General features: G+C 46.2%; 1 protein-coding gene across 1 annotated transcript in view; it reads left to right on the top strand.

Annotated features, from left to right (window-relative positions):
* Positions 1–16,576, top strand: part of GPR139 (G protein-coupled receptor 139) — a 38,270-nt gene extending 21,694 nt beyond the window's left edge. The window contains exon 2 of the mRNA XM_057695744.1: positions 15,642–16,576. Coding sequence (XP_057551727.1) covers positions 15,642–16,576 — 935 coding nt within the window. The remainder of the gene's footprint in view (positions 1–15,641) is intronic.
* The last annotated feature ends 453 nt before the right edge of the window (positions 16,577–17,029 follow it).

The following is a 17,029-nucleotide window of genomic DNA, read 5'->3' as shown; positions in this document are numbered from 1 at the left end:
TGCTTGCAAGCCTCTCTTAAAACACTGGACAACGTGGCCACAGTTGGCTGTCATTCCCTCCTGGGAAACCACCAGGTGGAACTAAACAGTGGCTGCCCTCTTGAAAGGGAGTATAAGCTGGGCAGCTCACTAAAGGCCCCCACAGGCTCACCGCACACATGGATGTCACCTGCCTGGTCCCTTGTGCCATTTGAGTTTATAAGCCCTGGCATAGAGCCATTGAAGGGAGCAGGGAGCTTGAGTGACTCCTTATGCTGCCTTGGGATGACTTCTTCAGTAAGATCTCAGTGCCCTGAGCCCAGGGCCTTGTACTCCTTGAGAGCCTGACCCACGCTTGGCACATAGCTGGGCATCACTAAATTTATGTTGAGCTGAAACTGCATTCACATGGAAGATTCTGGCACAAAACCTCTTCTGGAGAAGCTAGTCTTTTTTATTTTTTTTATTTTTATTTTTTTATTTTTTTGGGGGTACACCAGGTTCAATCAACTGTTTTTATACACATATCCCCGTATTCCCTCCCTTCCTTGACGCCCCCCCCTCGAGTCCCCCCCACCCTCCCTGCCCCAGTCCTCTAAGGCATCTTCCATCCTCGAGTTGGACTCCCTTTGTTATACAACAACTTCCCACTGACTATTTTACAGTTGGTAGTATATATATGTCTGTGCTACTCTCTCGCTTCTTCTCAGTTTCCCCTTCACCCCCCGCTCCCTCCCATACCTCGAGTTCTCCAGTCCATTCTCTGTATCTGCTTCCTTGTTCTTGTCACTGAGTTCATCAGTACCATTTTTAGAATAGAGAAGCTAGTCTTTAAAAGATCTCTCTCACACACTGAACACTAAATTAATTTCCAATTAATTTCCAGTTACCCTTGATCACATCACCTGACTCATTTTCTGCAGTAGACACTTAGCAATCTTACAGTCTATTCAAAACTATGGCAAAGTCCTTCTGCATGTCTACAATGCCACGTTAATCTACGTTCATAGTCCTTCATTCATTCATTCATTCATTCAACAGATATTTAGAGCACCTACCACATGCCCGGAACTGTGTAAGAGGCTGGCAATATATTAATAGTGATGAGAAAAGCAAACACACTTCCTGCCCTTCTGGATTTCTAACCTAATCGTTATGATGGTAAAATTATATAGCCTGTATGGTACCAGGCACTGTGCTCGGCACTTTCCACATATTAATTCATTTAATGCTCACCAAAGCCTGCGATGCGTACCATGTCATTACGCTTTACATAGATGAGCAAACTAAGGCACAGAGAGGTTAAGTAAACTGTCTGAGGTCACACAACTAGAAAGTGGCACAGGCAGGTTTGAACCCTAGCAGCATGGCTCTGGAATCTGTACTCTTTGCCTCTTGTCGTTCTGGGATGACACTGGAAGTCCCTGAAGGGGCTCCCAGATCATCAAAGTGAGGGCGTGACAGTTGGGGTCAGCACTGGGGGTGCCATAGCAGTGGAACCCCGGGTAAGCGGATTAACCGTAACAACACGTCCTGGGACTTTGTGTATACTAGTGCGTGGTTTTTGGTTTTGTTCTCCTGACATCACATGGTATTGCTTTTCCTCCTTTTAAATTGGAAACACTTGATGCAGACCTAAATCTGGAAAGCAGCTGGAGGTGCGAAGTCGACAGCTGATTGCTGTGGTTTACACGTGGCCTGGGCTGCAGGGCAACCAGCTGTCCCTAGGAAGTGGCCCTGGGAAGAGAAGCCACAGGCTGGAAAGACAGTTTGGGTCATTAGCTGAAGAACTGTTTGTTTCATTTATCTATTATGTTCCTGCTTCTCGACCGTGTCGCCCATGGTCCTGCTTCCTGTGTCCACGAGGGTCCTGGACCCCAGCGGCTCCTCCTTCATGCTTCCGCACAAGCTTTCCCAGGCCCCCAGGTCAGAACTCATTGCCACATCCTCCCCGTGGGCCCGAGAAAATGCCTGGGCCGCCTGGGTCACACTCGCTGCTTGGTCATGCAACCTCTTTCCTTTTCTACCTCCCTTGCGAGTGGGGGCACACTTGCCTCCCCGCGCCAGCAGCCTCAGTGCTGTGAATAGCACATAAAACGCGCCCAGCACATGCTTTCTGATTGAAAAAAGGTCCAGAGACATGTGTGACTCACCCAAGGCCTCAGAGTTAGGAGGTAGCAGAGCAGACCTCTGCTTGGTCAAAGTAGATCGTAAGCCCATGTGGGCTCTCTCCACCTGTGTGTTTGCACACTGCTGCGTCCACAGTGCCTGGCTCAGCACCTGGTGCACGGTGGGCAGCTCAGGAAAGGTTCGTGGAATAAGTAAATGAGTGCCAACCTCCTTTAATTATTCTGTTGTCTTTGCCCACGTGGAAGAAGACAGGCAACAGGAATGAAGGCTTTGTGTTGGCTGCATTTTGTATGCACCATTGATACGCCATTTGCCCGCAGCTAAAAATATCAACCCCCCGGCAGCCACTGGGAGACAGACGGATGGTGCCTAGTGCAAGACGTTTAATCACACAGCGACAACCCGAGCAGGGCCACAATTAGCCTCTGACACCCTGGTGACCTCCAGATGAAGAGCCCAGAAGCCTCTGACTTCCTGTTGGTTCCCTAACACCCAGTGACCATCACTCTGGGTCCACAAAACAGCAAAACGAATGAGCATCCTGTGCACACGGCAGCCACCAGCTGCACATCTGGGGAGAGTCATGCGGGCAGAAACCGGGCACCTGGGGCAAATCCCGGGGAGGATCAGCCGGTGCGAGCCCCACTCCACATGGGGAGATGCCATGGAGAGGGTCTTGGGCTTAAGCTCTGGACTTGGAGGAAGCGATTAGACCCTTTGGAGGCAGAGGTGGACCTCCTGGCTCTACCCTTGCTTATTCCCAGGGGCTGGGAGTGGCGGGTGTTCTTGAAGGACCTGCAACTCCTCCAAGGGAATTCTTCCCTCAGCTGCTTCATGCCACATACATGCCAGCTGATACACACTGTTTAAAAAGAAAAAGAAACAAAGAAAGAACTGACCCATTGCTACATAATGGTCAGTTCCCTCAAGCTAATGATGGAAGCATCTGGACGAGCAGGTGCATCAAATGGGCTCTAGAGTCTAATAAATTGTTTTTGAATCCTGGATTCAGCACACATTTGATGTCTGATCTCGCACGTCTCTTAACACACTGAGCCTCAGTGTTTTCATCTCTATCATGGGGATATTAACAGCATCTATCTCCTAATGTCGTGTGAGGATTAAATTTAATGCAAGTAAATCCTCCAGCAAGTGAGCCACACATAGCAAGTGCCTAATAAAAGGAACCATTATTAATAAATATACCAGTTATTACTGCATGTGCTCAGCCCTTCTATTACAGGTCTGTGTGAGTGGAAGACCCGGAAGAGGCATTTGACACTTTTGCCTCCAAGCGCAGTCAACCTCTTCACCCTCTGAGCCTCAGTCTTTCTTGCCTATCATAAGAGGATGAAAATAGTACCTACTTTATTAGCAAGGATTACATATGGGATATTTAATATTAGATATAATGCTAGATAATGTTTGATATTATAGGCATGAAATATGCTTCGTGTATACAAAGAAGTGAATTCAGAGCCTGCCATATAGTGAACACGCAATAACTGTTAGCCGCTGGAGAGAACAGTGGGAGGTCTTCCTCTTTCCTGCCTCTTGGTCTTTGCACATGCTGTTCACTCTACCTGGGAGCCCTTCCTTGTCTTGTGTGCCTGTTAAACCCCTGCCCACCTTTACCAGATGGGAGCTATACTATTTTTTTAATTATTGCTTTATTAATAACTGGCTCACTTTGCAGATCTGGAAACTGAGGCTCTGAGAAGGGAAGCCTGGCCCAGGAGCACAGGTGTCTGCCTGAGAACTCAGTCTAACCCCGAGGGGTCCCCTAAAAAAACTGGAAAAGCCAAGGATGCTTTCTTTTTTCCGCACTTTCGCGGAGGTAGTAACAGTCATCACTGTGTCCATTGAAGGTGTACAGCATGATGCTTTGCCTTACATATATTGTGAAATGATTACCGCACTTAGTTGGCATCTGTCATCTCATAGAGAGACAAGAAAAAGAGAAAGCAGGAAAGGAAACAAACATTTTTTCATTGTGATGAGAACTCAGGATTTACTCTCTTAACAACTTTCCTATGTAACATACAGCAGCATGGAGGACACGTTCACCGACTGACTGTGAGCAATAAGTCAGAGGTCTTTTCCACGGCCAGTTCTCCCAGCCTCAGGATCTGCACCAGGAGAAGCCCCACCTAGAGTTTCAGGCGCTGCTTCCTCTGTATCAGGCCTTCACCTGGTTCGGCTTGTCACCTTCACAGGACTGGTCATCACACTCATCGACAGTAACTGTGACCACTTCCTGCACGCTCTCCCCGTGCCTGGCGCCGTGTTAAGAACTGTGTGTGTGTGTGATTCCCTCTAAGCCTCACAACAGACCTCTGAACCGGACACCGCTGTTACTGCCTTTCGCTGACTGCTCATTGCATTTACCTGCCCAAGAGCGCCAACTAGAAACATGCAGGTCTGGGGTGCTGACTCAGTTCCTCCGTGCCTCTCACTTTAGGGGGCCTGCCTTTCTGATAACTCTTGTGCTCTGTGTTTGCTGGAGAGCCGCACAATCCCTGCCCCCATCCGTCTCTGTGACAAACCCCCAGCGCTGAGAAAACGCAGCTGCAGCCATCACTTGGTACAAAACTGGACCCAGAATGGCACCATCAAGTGCTTTCGAAATGCTTCTTCGACTTACCAGCTGTGCCGTCTTGGGCAGGTGGCTAAACCTTTCTGAATAGTAGTTTTTCCTCATTTGTAAAATGGAGATTAAAGCCCACATTTTGCTTGCACTGTCATCTCCTTATATACTTCTTTCAATCAACTCACTTTTTAAAAAATTTATTTATTTATTTGTTGGCTGCATTGGGTCTTTGTTGCTGCACACGGGCTTTCTCTATTTGCGGCAAGCAGGGTCTACTCTTCATTGTGGTGCACGGGCTTCTCATTGTGGTGGCTTCTCTTGTTGCAGAGCACGGGCTCTAGGCGCGTGGGCTTCAGTAATTGTGGCATTTGGGCTCAATAGCTGTGGCTTACAGGCTCTAGAGCGCAGGATCAGTAGTTGTGACACACGGGCTTAGTTGCTCCACAGCATGTGGAATCTTCCTGGACCAGGGCTCGAACCCATGTCCCCTGCATTGGCAGGCGGATTCTTAACCACTGTGCCACCTAGGAAGTCCCTCAACTCACTTTTTTAATAAAGTTATTTTATAAACAGGCTTTATCACTACCCTCAATGGAAAAATAACATTCCTCTAATACCATTTAAATTAAATGCACAACTTTGAATGTAAAAGTGTTCATCAGCAAATCTCATAAAATCATCTCATCTATACAAAGCCACTGAGCACATAGTAGGTGCTCAATGTACCAAAAGAAAATGAAGCTTGGCACTGAGAAGTATGGGTTGGAAGCTGTTGAGTCTGTTGGCCAACTTGAATGTAGTTTCCCAGCTGAGAATCTAGTAGTTGTCATGGTTACCCACAGAAGCTGCCCCTGGTCAAAAAGCCAGAACCAACTTCACTGTCAGGAGAAGGCCAGATGATTGGCCCATAGCCTGGAGGCTGACTCACTTCTCCCCATCGCCCTGTGTCAGATTGGCCTGGGGTGGCAGCCATCTTCGTGCTTGCTGACTACTCGACCACAAGGGCAGTCTTGCTAGGTTTCAACTTGTCCTGGTATGCACTGGAAACCACTCCTTTGGTAAGTTCTGGGGGAAAGCAAAGCTGCACCATGGATCCAGGTCCCAAAACTTCCTCATGGTGAATCCACAGCCTTCTGCCCACCATGGCAGGCATCACCAATCCATCGCAGCACTGCTAATCCCAGGTGTGCTTTTGGAATAAGCTTCAACCTGTCGCCCAGCAGCCCCTACCAATCAATTGAAGACTGAATGTTTCTGTCATCCCTGCCTCAGGCTGTGCTCTCACCCTGGGCATGAGATCCTAGAAAAGGAGATGCAAAGAAAGGAGGAAACGCTGATCCCAGCCTTGAAAAGAATCCACGCAAGTGCTAAATGTGGTGACAAGTAGGGTCTCCACAAAAAAATAACAGTGAAGGGCATGATAGTAAAGCTACAAAGAAAATTAAAGAGCTATCAAAATAAGAACTAAAATTTAAAAAGAACAAACGCTATTTCCGAGAATCCAAGAGACGTCATGAGTCATCGTGTAGTCATGGCTCTTAAGGGTGTAGTTCCAGAGATAAAGACCCACGTTTTTCTCCACCAAGCAGAGAAGCACAGAAGGGGCTGGGGTGGGACACAGCTGCAGCTAGAGGGATTGGGGATGAACACTATCCAGCTAAGGGGACAGGACCGTCGTGTCCGGAATGTTCCATGGAGGTAACGAGAATCCCCTATGGATTCCTTGAGAGTCAGACTCTCTCCTGTTCAGCTCTGCTTCCAGCAGCAGGTCTGGCCTCTAGCTCAATAATTGTCCGCTGAACTGAACTGGCCAAGTGTGAAAAGGAACAACGGCTAACATTCCCAGAGCGCTCCCCATGCGCCAGGAACTGCACTAAGCATTATTAAAAAAACACACGTTATTTCCTGAATCTTTCTAACAGCCTACGAGGGTCCTATTTATATTGCTGCCAATTTCACAGATTCGGGAACTGAGATTCAGGGAGATTCATCACTACACTTCACAACCTCTTCCAACTATGATAGGTTCTTATATACCTGGATATGTGGGGTAAAGTTCAGCCTGCAAAGAGCGAAAAGAACAAATGGTCCTTCAGAACACTTCCAGGAACCTGCAAGCCATCCCTCAGGGACTGCCTTCCTGTGAAGGGGGGCCCCAACGCCTGACCTCCACCCCACTAGTCCACAGTTGGTTTCATGCCCATAATAACCAACTTCAGGAAGTACATTCCACATTCCCTGCCTTCTGCCCTGGGGCACGTGGAACAACGAGAAACAAGGATGGCAACTGGCCAGCGGGCAGTGCCTGGGGTTGGGACCATGTGGAGGGACAGCCGCCCTCAGGAAACCCTTCCCTGCTCCTCTCCCAGGAGCCCTCAAGGGCACAACCTCCTGAAGACCTCCTGGCACCATCCACAGAGGTCAGAAAGGCTGAACACCAAGTCTCATCAGCATCGTCTTTCCCCAACCCCTGCTGGAGGCAGGAGATTTTACTAATGCTGATGGGGTAGGAAGGGCCCGGAGGGGATGGGGAGCTCAGCCAGTCAGCAGATGCAGAAGGCCTGGGCACGTGGGGGTAGGTTAGGGCACATTCACCTTCCCCGAGTTCTGTGGCTCCTTCTTTGGGGAAGAGAGAGAGCATCTTGAGGGGGGAACAATTTGAAGAGCAGTGAGGGAGCAGTTAGGGACTGGACAGCTGAGAGCTCCTAACCTGAAAGGAGGCAGCACATAGGCAGCAAGGTCCGTGTGGGAAAGTGGGGAGGGGCAGTGGGTGGGCTTCTTGGGGAGAGATCCAACCGTGGCCTGGGTGAGCGCTTGAGAATACCTGGTATTCCCAAGCAGAGTGGGGCAGGGCCCAAAGCCCCTTCCCTGTGGGCCTCCTTAAGGAGAAAAAAATCATTCAGGGAACACCCTCCCCAAGGGGTTCCAGAATAGTCCTTAAGGCTCAGCTGGGGGCAGACAAGGCACCAAGGCATAGCTTTTCGAGGCTAAGGGCAGAGGGCAGCCATCAAGCTAAGTGCCGTCCTTGCTCCAGGTCGAGCCCTCCAGGTAGTACACAGCAGGGATCTACTTGGCCAGCACCTGGCCCTGCTCCCCGAGGCACTGCAGGTATCAGGCTGGGTCTCAGGTCCTTCCTCGTGCCCACCAGGAGGATGGGCACCTCAGGGCAGCGGTGACACACTTCCGGATGCCAGTTGTGCCGCACGGTCTCTGGCCATGGAGATACAGATGACAAAGACGTTGGTCTGAGGGTGGGAAAGTGTGCGAGATGGTCGTACTCCTCCTGGCCCTGCGTCCCACAGGTTCGGGCTCCCCGTGTGCCAGGCAGCTGCACTCTGGGCGCGGTAATCGTCAAACCCTGCGGGGCTGTACTCCTTGGGGGAGGCATCAGCTGTGTAGCGGATGAGCCCATCACCCACCACCACACACCTGGTGTTCTGCATCGTGGGTGCAGCGGCTGCAGTGGAGGCAACGCCTTCTTCTCCTTCTGGCCCCTCTGGGTGCAGCGATGTGGTGCTCTCCCCAGTGCAGGGGGAGCTGCAGGCAGCAGCAGAGGCTTGGTTCAGGGTTCCAGAGCCAGCACCAGCATTTTATTCAGCCTTTCCCTGCTCCAAAATTCCTCCAAGATCGGTAGAGGAGCAGGTAACAGTAAAGGAGGTGGCAGCCCTCAAGAGGCAATGCCCCATCACACCATTCAGTCCCCACTCCCCAGCTGATCTAAACAAGGGCAGTGCTGACTTCTTGCCTGAGAGGCTTCGAAATTGCTTGTCCTAAAACTCTGTCCTTGAGGCACCTCCCAGCAGCCACATAAATAACACCACTAGAATTGCCCACCACGTCAGGGGTCCTCACGCGTCTGTGGGACGTGAGGGCTGAGTGCAGAAGATGGGCACCTTGAAGGAGGGAGGGATGCGTATAAGTCACAGGGGATGATGGCTGAAAGGGGTGAATGGCTCTCTTTTTGGAAATTCACAAGAACATAATTCAGGATGCAGAGAAAGAGGATTTGCAGAAGGTAACCCCAGGAACTTAATCAGCCCACATACACAACTCTGTTCTTTTCAGAAGACCTGCATGGACCAAACAGTTGTGGTGTCAGTGGCCTGCTCTCGTTCACGTAACTGCCACCGCAGTCAGAAAGTGCTTCTTAGTGTCTTAACTCACAATTTTTGGTAGCTTCACCTTGACCTCTTTTCCTTCTTACAAATTCTATCAGCTGGCTTTAGGGAGAAAGGAGAGAGAAAGGGAGGGAGAGAAAAAATTGTTACCCTTTAAACTAGCATTTCTCCTTTTGAGAACTTATTCTACAGAAATATGCAAAGATGTTTAATGAAGCTCTGTGGTGGCCAAAATAAAACAAAATATAATAGGTAATGTCCAGCCATAAGTGAATATTTCATGAATGTTACTGACATGGGAAAAATCCACAATTTATTTCTAATTGAAAAAAAACCAACGTGCACAGCAGTATTAGCGTATGATCTCAGTTTGTGGTGAGGATCGTCATTACTAATTATATTTATAGGCACATAAACATCCTGGAGATACACACACCAAGCGGTTAATAAAGCTCTGTCCTGGTTGCAGCATCGCACCCCTTAACACAACAGCTTAGGATCACCTGTCCTGGTTCTCAGGCTGACTGGGCTCTCGCTCAGGGTCTCTTGCAGTTGCAGCCGCAGGGCATCCGGGACTGCCGGGATTTGGGGTTTCCATCGAGCTGGACATCCAAGAGCCCGCGCTCACATGACAAGACAGTTCATGTTGGATGTTGGCTACGAGCTCACCTGGGGCTTTCAACCAGTGTCCCTGCACACAGCCTCTGCATGCGGCTTGGGCTTCTCCCAGCGAGGTTCCAAGATGGAGCATCCCAAAGCGAGTATTCAAAAGGCCCACTTGCAACCTGGTCTTGCAGTGTCACTTCCACAATTGTCTATTGGTTAAAAGTGAGTCATAGGACCAGCTCCAATTCACAGCGAGGAGACTACACGAAGGCATGAATACCAGGAGGTATGGTTCACCAGGGGCCCTCTAAGAGCCTAGATACTATAATATCGCTAGAAAATGGGATGTAGACAGACTTTCACTTTCCTGGGTCTAATGCAAGAGTTAAATGTACAAACTCAGGAGACAAACAGCCTGGCTTAATATCCTGGGTAACCTCTTGCTTGCTGTGTGACCTCAAACAAGTTACGTAACCTCTCTGAGCCTCGATGGTCTCAGATAATTGTTCCAACCTCATAGGGTGGTTGTAAAAATTAAATGAGATTAAATGAGTGTAGGATGCTTAGAAGTAAAGGCTCAATAAACGTGAGCTAGTAATATTATGATACACTAATATAATGTTTAATTTTTACAAGTACATTTTACTTTCATGATTGAAAAAAATAATTTTCAAAGACCAAAAAAAAGAAAGAAAAGAAATGTAGCAGAATTAAGAGATATAAACTCAGAACTCCCAGTCAGGGCTCTTGCAAGGAATCTGCAGGGACCTCTTACTCCTCATGGACACAGAAAACACCTCTGGAAGATCTCGACCCTTTCCTTCTGCCCCAGTTGACCGTCCAGCAGTAGGGTCGGACAGCCCAGCCTGTCAGACCTTTTGTTGACCTTTTAGCTGCTCCCCAAATCCTCTCAACTTTTGACAACAGTAAGCTGCAAAGTATAGGAAATGAATTCCCCCAAGAATATAACCAAGAAGCTTTGCAATCACAAAACATGTGCTTTATCTTACCCAGGAGCTTAAACCTGTCCTACGACACCATTGACAGAAAGGATTTGCTTTTCAGAAGCGCTGACATTTTGATCATGAAGTTCACTGGGACTTGCTTAGATGGGATTGGTTGGGTTTCCACACAACAGATTCTTGGGCCAGTTCGTTTGAGAAAAAAGCTGAGAAATGGAATTTCAGGCGGCGATGACTCGGGTTCCTTTGCTTATTCACCCTTTATAAATACACACAGATGCTGTCAACACCACTCCTTTTGTTTGGGGAAAAAACTGTCACAGTGGAAATGAAAGGATTTTTCAATGTGGAGAATTAGAGTAAATGTCAAACCTTAAGAGCTGAAAATTCTACCTTCTCATTTCTTTTTCAGAAAATCAATACGCAGGCATCATTCCATTCCCCTCTGGGTCTCTGTGGCTTACACATCTTTCTCATCCCAAGGATGTTCTAAGTGTTCTTGATGTTGCCTTGGGGGCAAATCTACCTGCACGAAGGAAATGGGAAACTCAATGTCTGTGGGCTAGCTTCTCGAGAGACACAATTACTAGAAACTCAAGGAAATGTCAGATCTGAAGCGCTGGCAATTTCATTCGGAGTTGATGAATTGCCTGACTTAAAGCATTAATTAGGTGGAACTGAAATATTTTTAAAGAGTTTGGATATGGAAAATTTTCAGCACCACACTACAAACAGGGTTCGATGAGGAAGTAAGAGATGGTGGTGAAGAGTCACTCTCTGCAGAATATATCCTCAGATGCAGAACCCATGGAGACAGAGAGCCATCTGTACTCTACAATTTTATATAAGGGACTTGAGCATCCGCAGATTCTGGTATAACAGGAGGGTCCTGGAGCTAATACCCTGTGATGACTGTATAACATTTTTTTCTGGGGAGACCCCAGCATTTATTCATTCCTACCCCCATTATAAGGTGGGGAGCAGAGCAGGGACATGAGAGAGAGCGTGGGCATTGTTTAATGAATGGAAAAAAGATGTTCTGAAAAACGATGGCACTTTTCTAAGTCAGGAGCAACCTAGAGAACAGGAGTCACTTTCCTCCGCTGGAAACAAAATGGAACTTGATATGCCATAAGGTAAGACATAGCTGGAGTCACTTTCAGGCTCTCCACTTACTCGTTTGTGGCTAGAGACAGATAACCTAAAAATCCAAGTCTCAGTCTGCTCACCTGTAAAATGGGGATGGTAATAGGACTAATGAGAGTCCTTCTTTCAGTTCCATGAATACCAAGTTCATTCCCACCTCAGGGCCTTTGCATGTGCCATCCCCCTGCTTAGAATTCTTTTCTCACTGATCTGTTTATGGCAGGTTGCCTCTCCTCATCCTTAATTGAACTCAAATGTTCAATCTAAAAAACAACCCCCCATCAATTTGTCTCTTCCCCTGGTTTTACTCTGTATAGCATTACTCTCTGAAATTCTGTTGCACTCTTTTGTGTTTATGTGTTGTCTCTCTTACCCACTACACTATAGGCCCCATGATGAAAGGGAACTTGTCCATTTTGTTAATTCCTGCATCTCCAGGACCTCATGCAGGGCCTGGCACATCGTAAATGCTCAGTTAGTATTTGTTGAATGAGTGGATTCTCAGTCAAGAGCTAACATTCATTGAGAACTTACCACATGCCAGATACTACTCTAACCACTTTATAAAAATTATCTCACTTAATCCTCAGAACAACCCTATGAAGTAGATAGTCCTATTAATCCTATTTTATAAAAAAGGAAACTAAGGCACAGAGGGATTAAATAAATTTGCTCAAAGCCAAAGAGCCAATAAATAATAGAGCCAGGACTGAACTGAACTCCGGGCCACCTGGCCCAGAACTCCACATTCTACGTCACTGGGCTCTGATGCTCTTGATTTGATGAGAAAGCATCTGACCTGGTTTTACAGCTTGAGCTCCATGAAGCTCTGAGTATCAGGTCAGAGTAGCCAGACTTTTGACCCATAACCTCCTGCAAAGCCTTTGCCCTTCATTCTGTATCCATGCGCCTGCAGCTCTTGTATCACTATGTGTGTTCTTGTTTGTCTCTTTAATACTCAGCCCCTTGCATGCTGTTTCTACAGTCTCTGAGTGAAGATTCTGAATATCTACAGTACTGATGTGTATCCATCTTGGGCCCATGTACCCAGAAGGAAGATGCTAGATATTTTTTGAAAGGATTTCTAAATGAATAAGACATTTTGGAACACTTTTCAACAGGCTGTTTAATAAAAGAGAGCTGTGAAATGCAAAAATGCATACGAGGTAAACAGAAATCAATATGAGTATCCCTTGCCTTAATAAACGCAGCTCTTCATGCCTCCCCCACCACAGGGTCTTTGCACATGCTGTTTCCTTTGCTTGAAACAGTTTCTCCTCCCACATTTTTTGCTGGTTTACCTCCTACTGGGTCTCCAAACTTCAGCTTGGACATCACTTCCTTAGCAAAGATTTTTCTGATCATTAACAGCACTTGAGCTTCCAGTTACACATTTTCTTCTGTGGTTGTTCAGTTGATGTTTTTCTTGCATAGTAAGCTCTAAGCTCCATGAAGTTAAGATGGATCACGTCTATTTTGTTCAATACCTCCTCCCAGAGCTCCTAGTAAGTATAGAAAAACAGTGTTGAATGTATAAGTAAACTTTTGAAATTTCAGGATTAATAATATAAAGGATTTTGCTTTAATAGACCTCTTTTCTTAGGTATTGACTTAAAATGTACTCATAATTTTTCTTTATTGTGAAGAGTGTAACATACCTGCGTGGTACCTCCAGCCCAGCTTAGAAGTATTGATATTGCCGAGTGGTTTAGAGCATGGGTATTGGTCCTGGGTTTGATTACTGGATAATTAATATAATCAGTACCTTAACTCTCCACCACTTCAAAATGTTATTTCAAAGTGCTTTGAAGAAGAACAAGGACAGCATAGACTTAAACAAACAAAAAACCTGACCTGCCAAGTCCTGAGAAGTTATGGAGCAGCTGGGACCCTCACACTCTACTGTTGGGAGTGCAGATTAGTAAAACCACTTCACAGAGCAATTCAGCAATGTCTGGTAAAGATGAAGATGCACATATTCTGAAACGTAATAAGCACACCTTTACATATGTATACACTACATGGGAGAAACTCTCACACGTAGCTACTTCTCATGGAGAGCCGTATCAAGGTATTAACTACAGTAGTTTGTAATAGCAAGATCCTGAAACCAATTTAAATGTGAATGTGTGTGTATGTGTATATACACACACATAGATGTCTACATAATGTGTGTGTGTATATATATACACACACATATAGACAGCTAGATGTATACATCTGCATAATATGTGCCTATATACATACATAGACGTGTGTATATGTATAAATATGTCTATGTATATATGAATACATGAATTGCAGTCAGTTTATTAATGGAATTGCTCATATAGTTATTAGGATGAGTGAAATAGATCTACACATATAAATAAACATAGGTCTCAAAAGCATCTTGTTGAGTGACAAAAGCAGCATGTAGAGTGGCAGGTTCTGCATAAAAGAAAGTTAAGAGTATACAAATGTGGCCCTGAAGACCACAGCACTGTGGCTGCCTCTAGGGAGGGAAAGGGGGAAGGGAAATGATGAGATGGAACAATTTCAAAGAAGACTTCAACTGCGTCTACGGTGTTATTTCTTTTTTAAAAAAACAACGAAAGCATATGTGGCAAAATGTTAAAAGTTGTTTAATCTGAGTGATGAATACACCAGGGTGTGTATATCAAAGACATTTTCACATGTGAACTATTGTGAAATAATTTTAAAGGTGCATGCGAGAAAGAGAGCCCTAGATTCCAGCTCTGCCAACTGCAATTCAGACAAGGGACATAAGTTCTCTGAGACCCTTGTTTGCAAACCAGGATTAATAATGTTCAAATTTCAGGGTTGGTTGTGAGTTAATTATAATAAATGTGTAGAATGACTTGCAGATATTATCCATCGGGATATCATTTTAGACTGAGTCCCTAATGACTTTCCAGATGTATCTTATTCAGAGAGACATTTTTTTTAAACTGATCAGAAATTATGTGATTGCATTTCAAAACAATTCTGACCCCCAGAGAAATAATATACTGCTACTATTTTTGCAAAAACTATATACACACATATTTCACAGATGTGTATAAGCACAGATTATTTATTAACTATGATTGCCTTGAGGGAGGGGTACTTGGGTGGTTGGAGAATAAGAGTGAAAGGAAATTTTACTTTTCTCTGCTATTAACTTTAATTATGTACCATGTGTGTGGATTACCTACTCTAAAAATAAATGTAGTTTATTTTTAAATTAATCTAAAGGTCATGATCTTCTCCATTCCTTCAATTCTAAACCCAGTTAAAAAGGAAAAGTCTAACAGGGCAAGAATAAAGATGCAGATGTAGAGAACAGACTTGAGGACACTGTGGGGGTTGGGGGGTGGCGAAGGGGAAGCTGGGACGAAGTGAGAGGGTAGCATTGGCATATATGCACTACCAAATGTAAAATAGATAGCTAGTGGGAAGCTGCTGCATAACACAGGGAGATCAACTTGATGATGGGCGATGACTTAGAGGGCTGGGATAGGGAGGGTGGGAGGGAGTCACGGGAGGGAGGGGATATGGGGATATATGTATAAACACAGCTGATTCACTTTGTTGTACAGCAGACACTGGCACAACAGTGTAAAGCAATTATATTCCAATTATATATTAAGGAAAGATCTTAAAATCCAAGTTCTAAAGGTTCTTAAGAGGTTCTATAGTCCAGTCTCCTACTTGAGCACAGGAAAAAGGAAATGGCATCCCAGCTCATATTCTCCATGCAGTCAAACAAAAGAAAGAGCATGGGATTGGGGATTAGGGGATCTGGATTTGGTCCCTGTTGCCATGAATTCCTAACTCTGTGGCTCTAAGCTAGTTCCTTAAGTTCTCTGAGCCCCAGGTTCAGTTCCAAAGTGAGGACAATGGCAGCACCACTGTCATGAATGCGTGAGGGACAAATAAAATAAAATGTGAACATGAAACTTTGTCAAAATGGTATCCAGAGGTTTGTGTGAGGTGCAATCACAGTGCAGAGATTGTTCCTCAAGAGCATGGCTTTGGTCCCTTCGATTTCTGTGGGAGTGTCCAACATACTATGCCTTATAAAGTCACCTTGCTTCAGATGCAAACCAAATTCTCTTCTCTCCACAGCAAATATCCTAACTGTGATCATCCTCTCTCAGCTGGTGGCTAGGAGACAGAAGTCCTCCTACAACTATCTCTTGGCACTTGCTGCTGCTGACATCTTGGTCCTCTTTTTCATCGTGTTCGTAGACTTCCTGTTGGAAGATTTCATCTTGAACATGCAGATGCCTCAGGTTCCCAACAAGATCATAGAAGTGCTGGAATTCTCATCCATCCACACCTCCATCTGGATTACTGTTCCATTAACCATTGACCGGTACATCGCCGTCTGCCACCCACTCAAGTACCACACAGTGTCCTACCCAGCCCGCACCCGGAAAGTCATTGTAAGTGTTTACATCACCTGCTTCCTGACCAGCATCCCTTATTACTGGTGGCCCAACATCTGGACTGAAGACTACATCAGCACCTCCATGCACCATGTCCTCATCTGGATTCACTGCTTCACTGTGTACTTGGTACCCTGTTCCATCTTCTTCATCTTGAACTCAATAATTGTGTACAAGCTCAGGCGCAAGAGCAATTTTCGCCTCCGTGGCTATTCCACAGGGAAAACCACTGCCATCTTGTTTACCATCACCTCCATCTTTGCCACACTCTGGGCCCCACGCATCATCTTGATCCTCTACCACCTCTACGGGGCACCCATCCAGAACCGCTGGCTGGTGCACATTATGTCCGACATTGCCAACATGCTGGCGCTCCTGAACACGGCCATCAACTTCTTCCTCTATTGCTTCATCAGCAAGCGGTTCCGCACCATGGCAGCTGCTACTCTCAAGGCCTTCTTCAAGTGCCAGAAGCAACCGATACAATTCTACACCAACCATAACTTTTCCATAACTAGTAGCCCCTGGATCTCACCGGCCAACTCACACTGTATCAAGATGCTGGTGTACCAGTATGACAAAAATGGAAAACCTATAAAAGTATCCCCATGACCCCATAGGTTTGGCACTGAGTGCCTCTGCGTGATCCATTTCCAGATGGGAACGTGGCCCATCCAGTGGCCAAACAGCTCTCCTTAAGAGTGCTCACCTGATTTCCAGTCTCCACAGACTGAGCAACTCTCAGACTGGTGGATGAGAGAAGATGGAGGAGAAGAAAGAAAAGCATGGATCTCGTTTTCATTTATGCATTTATTTCCACCAAATCAGGTTGACGGCAAAAGTTCCTACCAGTTTGAAGACGTCATTGGAGGTTGTGTCATTATCCCATGGCCTGTAAGGACACACAGTAGAGAAATAGTCTGTGGCACCATCCACAGTTACTGGGAGCTACTCATTTATGTGACACATCAAGCCACAGTAGCATGTAGCTGAGCCCACGCTCTTCTTCCATGAGCTGAGGTCATCCGTCATTTCCCTGTGCCGTTACCAGCAGCTAACATGCTG

Source organism: Hippopotamus amphibius, chromosome 9, assembly GCF_030028045.1.
Source record: "Hippopotamus amphibius kiboko isolate mHipAmp2 chromosome 9, mHipAmp2.hap2, whole genome shotgun sequence".
NCBI classification, from domain to species: Eukaryota; Metazoa; Chordata; class Mammalia; order Artiodactyla; family Hippopotamidae; genus Hippopotamus; species Hippopotamus amphibius.
Note: the sequence above shows the minus strand (reverse complement) of the source record. Positions and strands in the feature narration are given on the sequence as shown.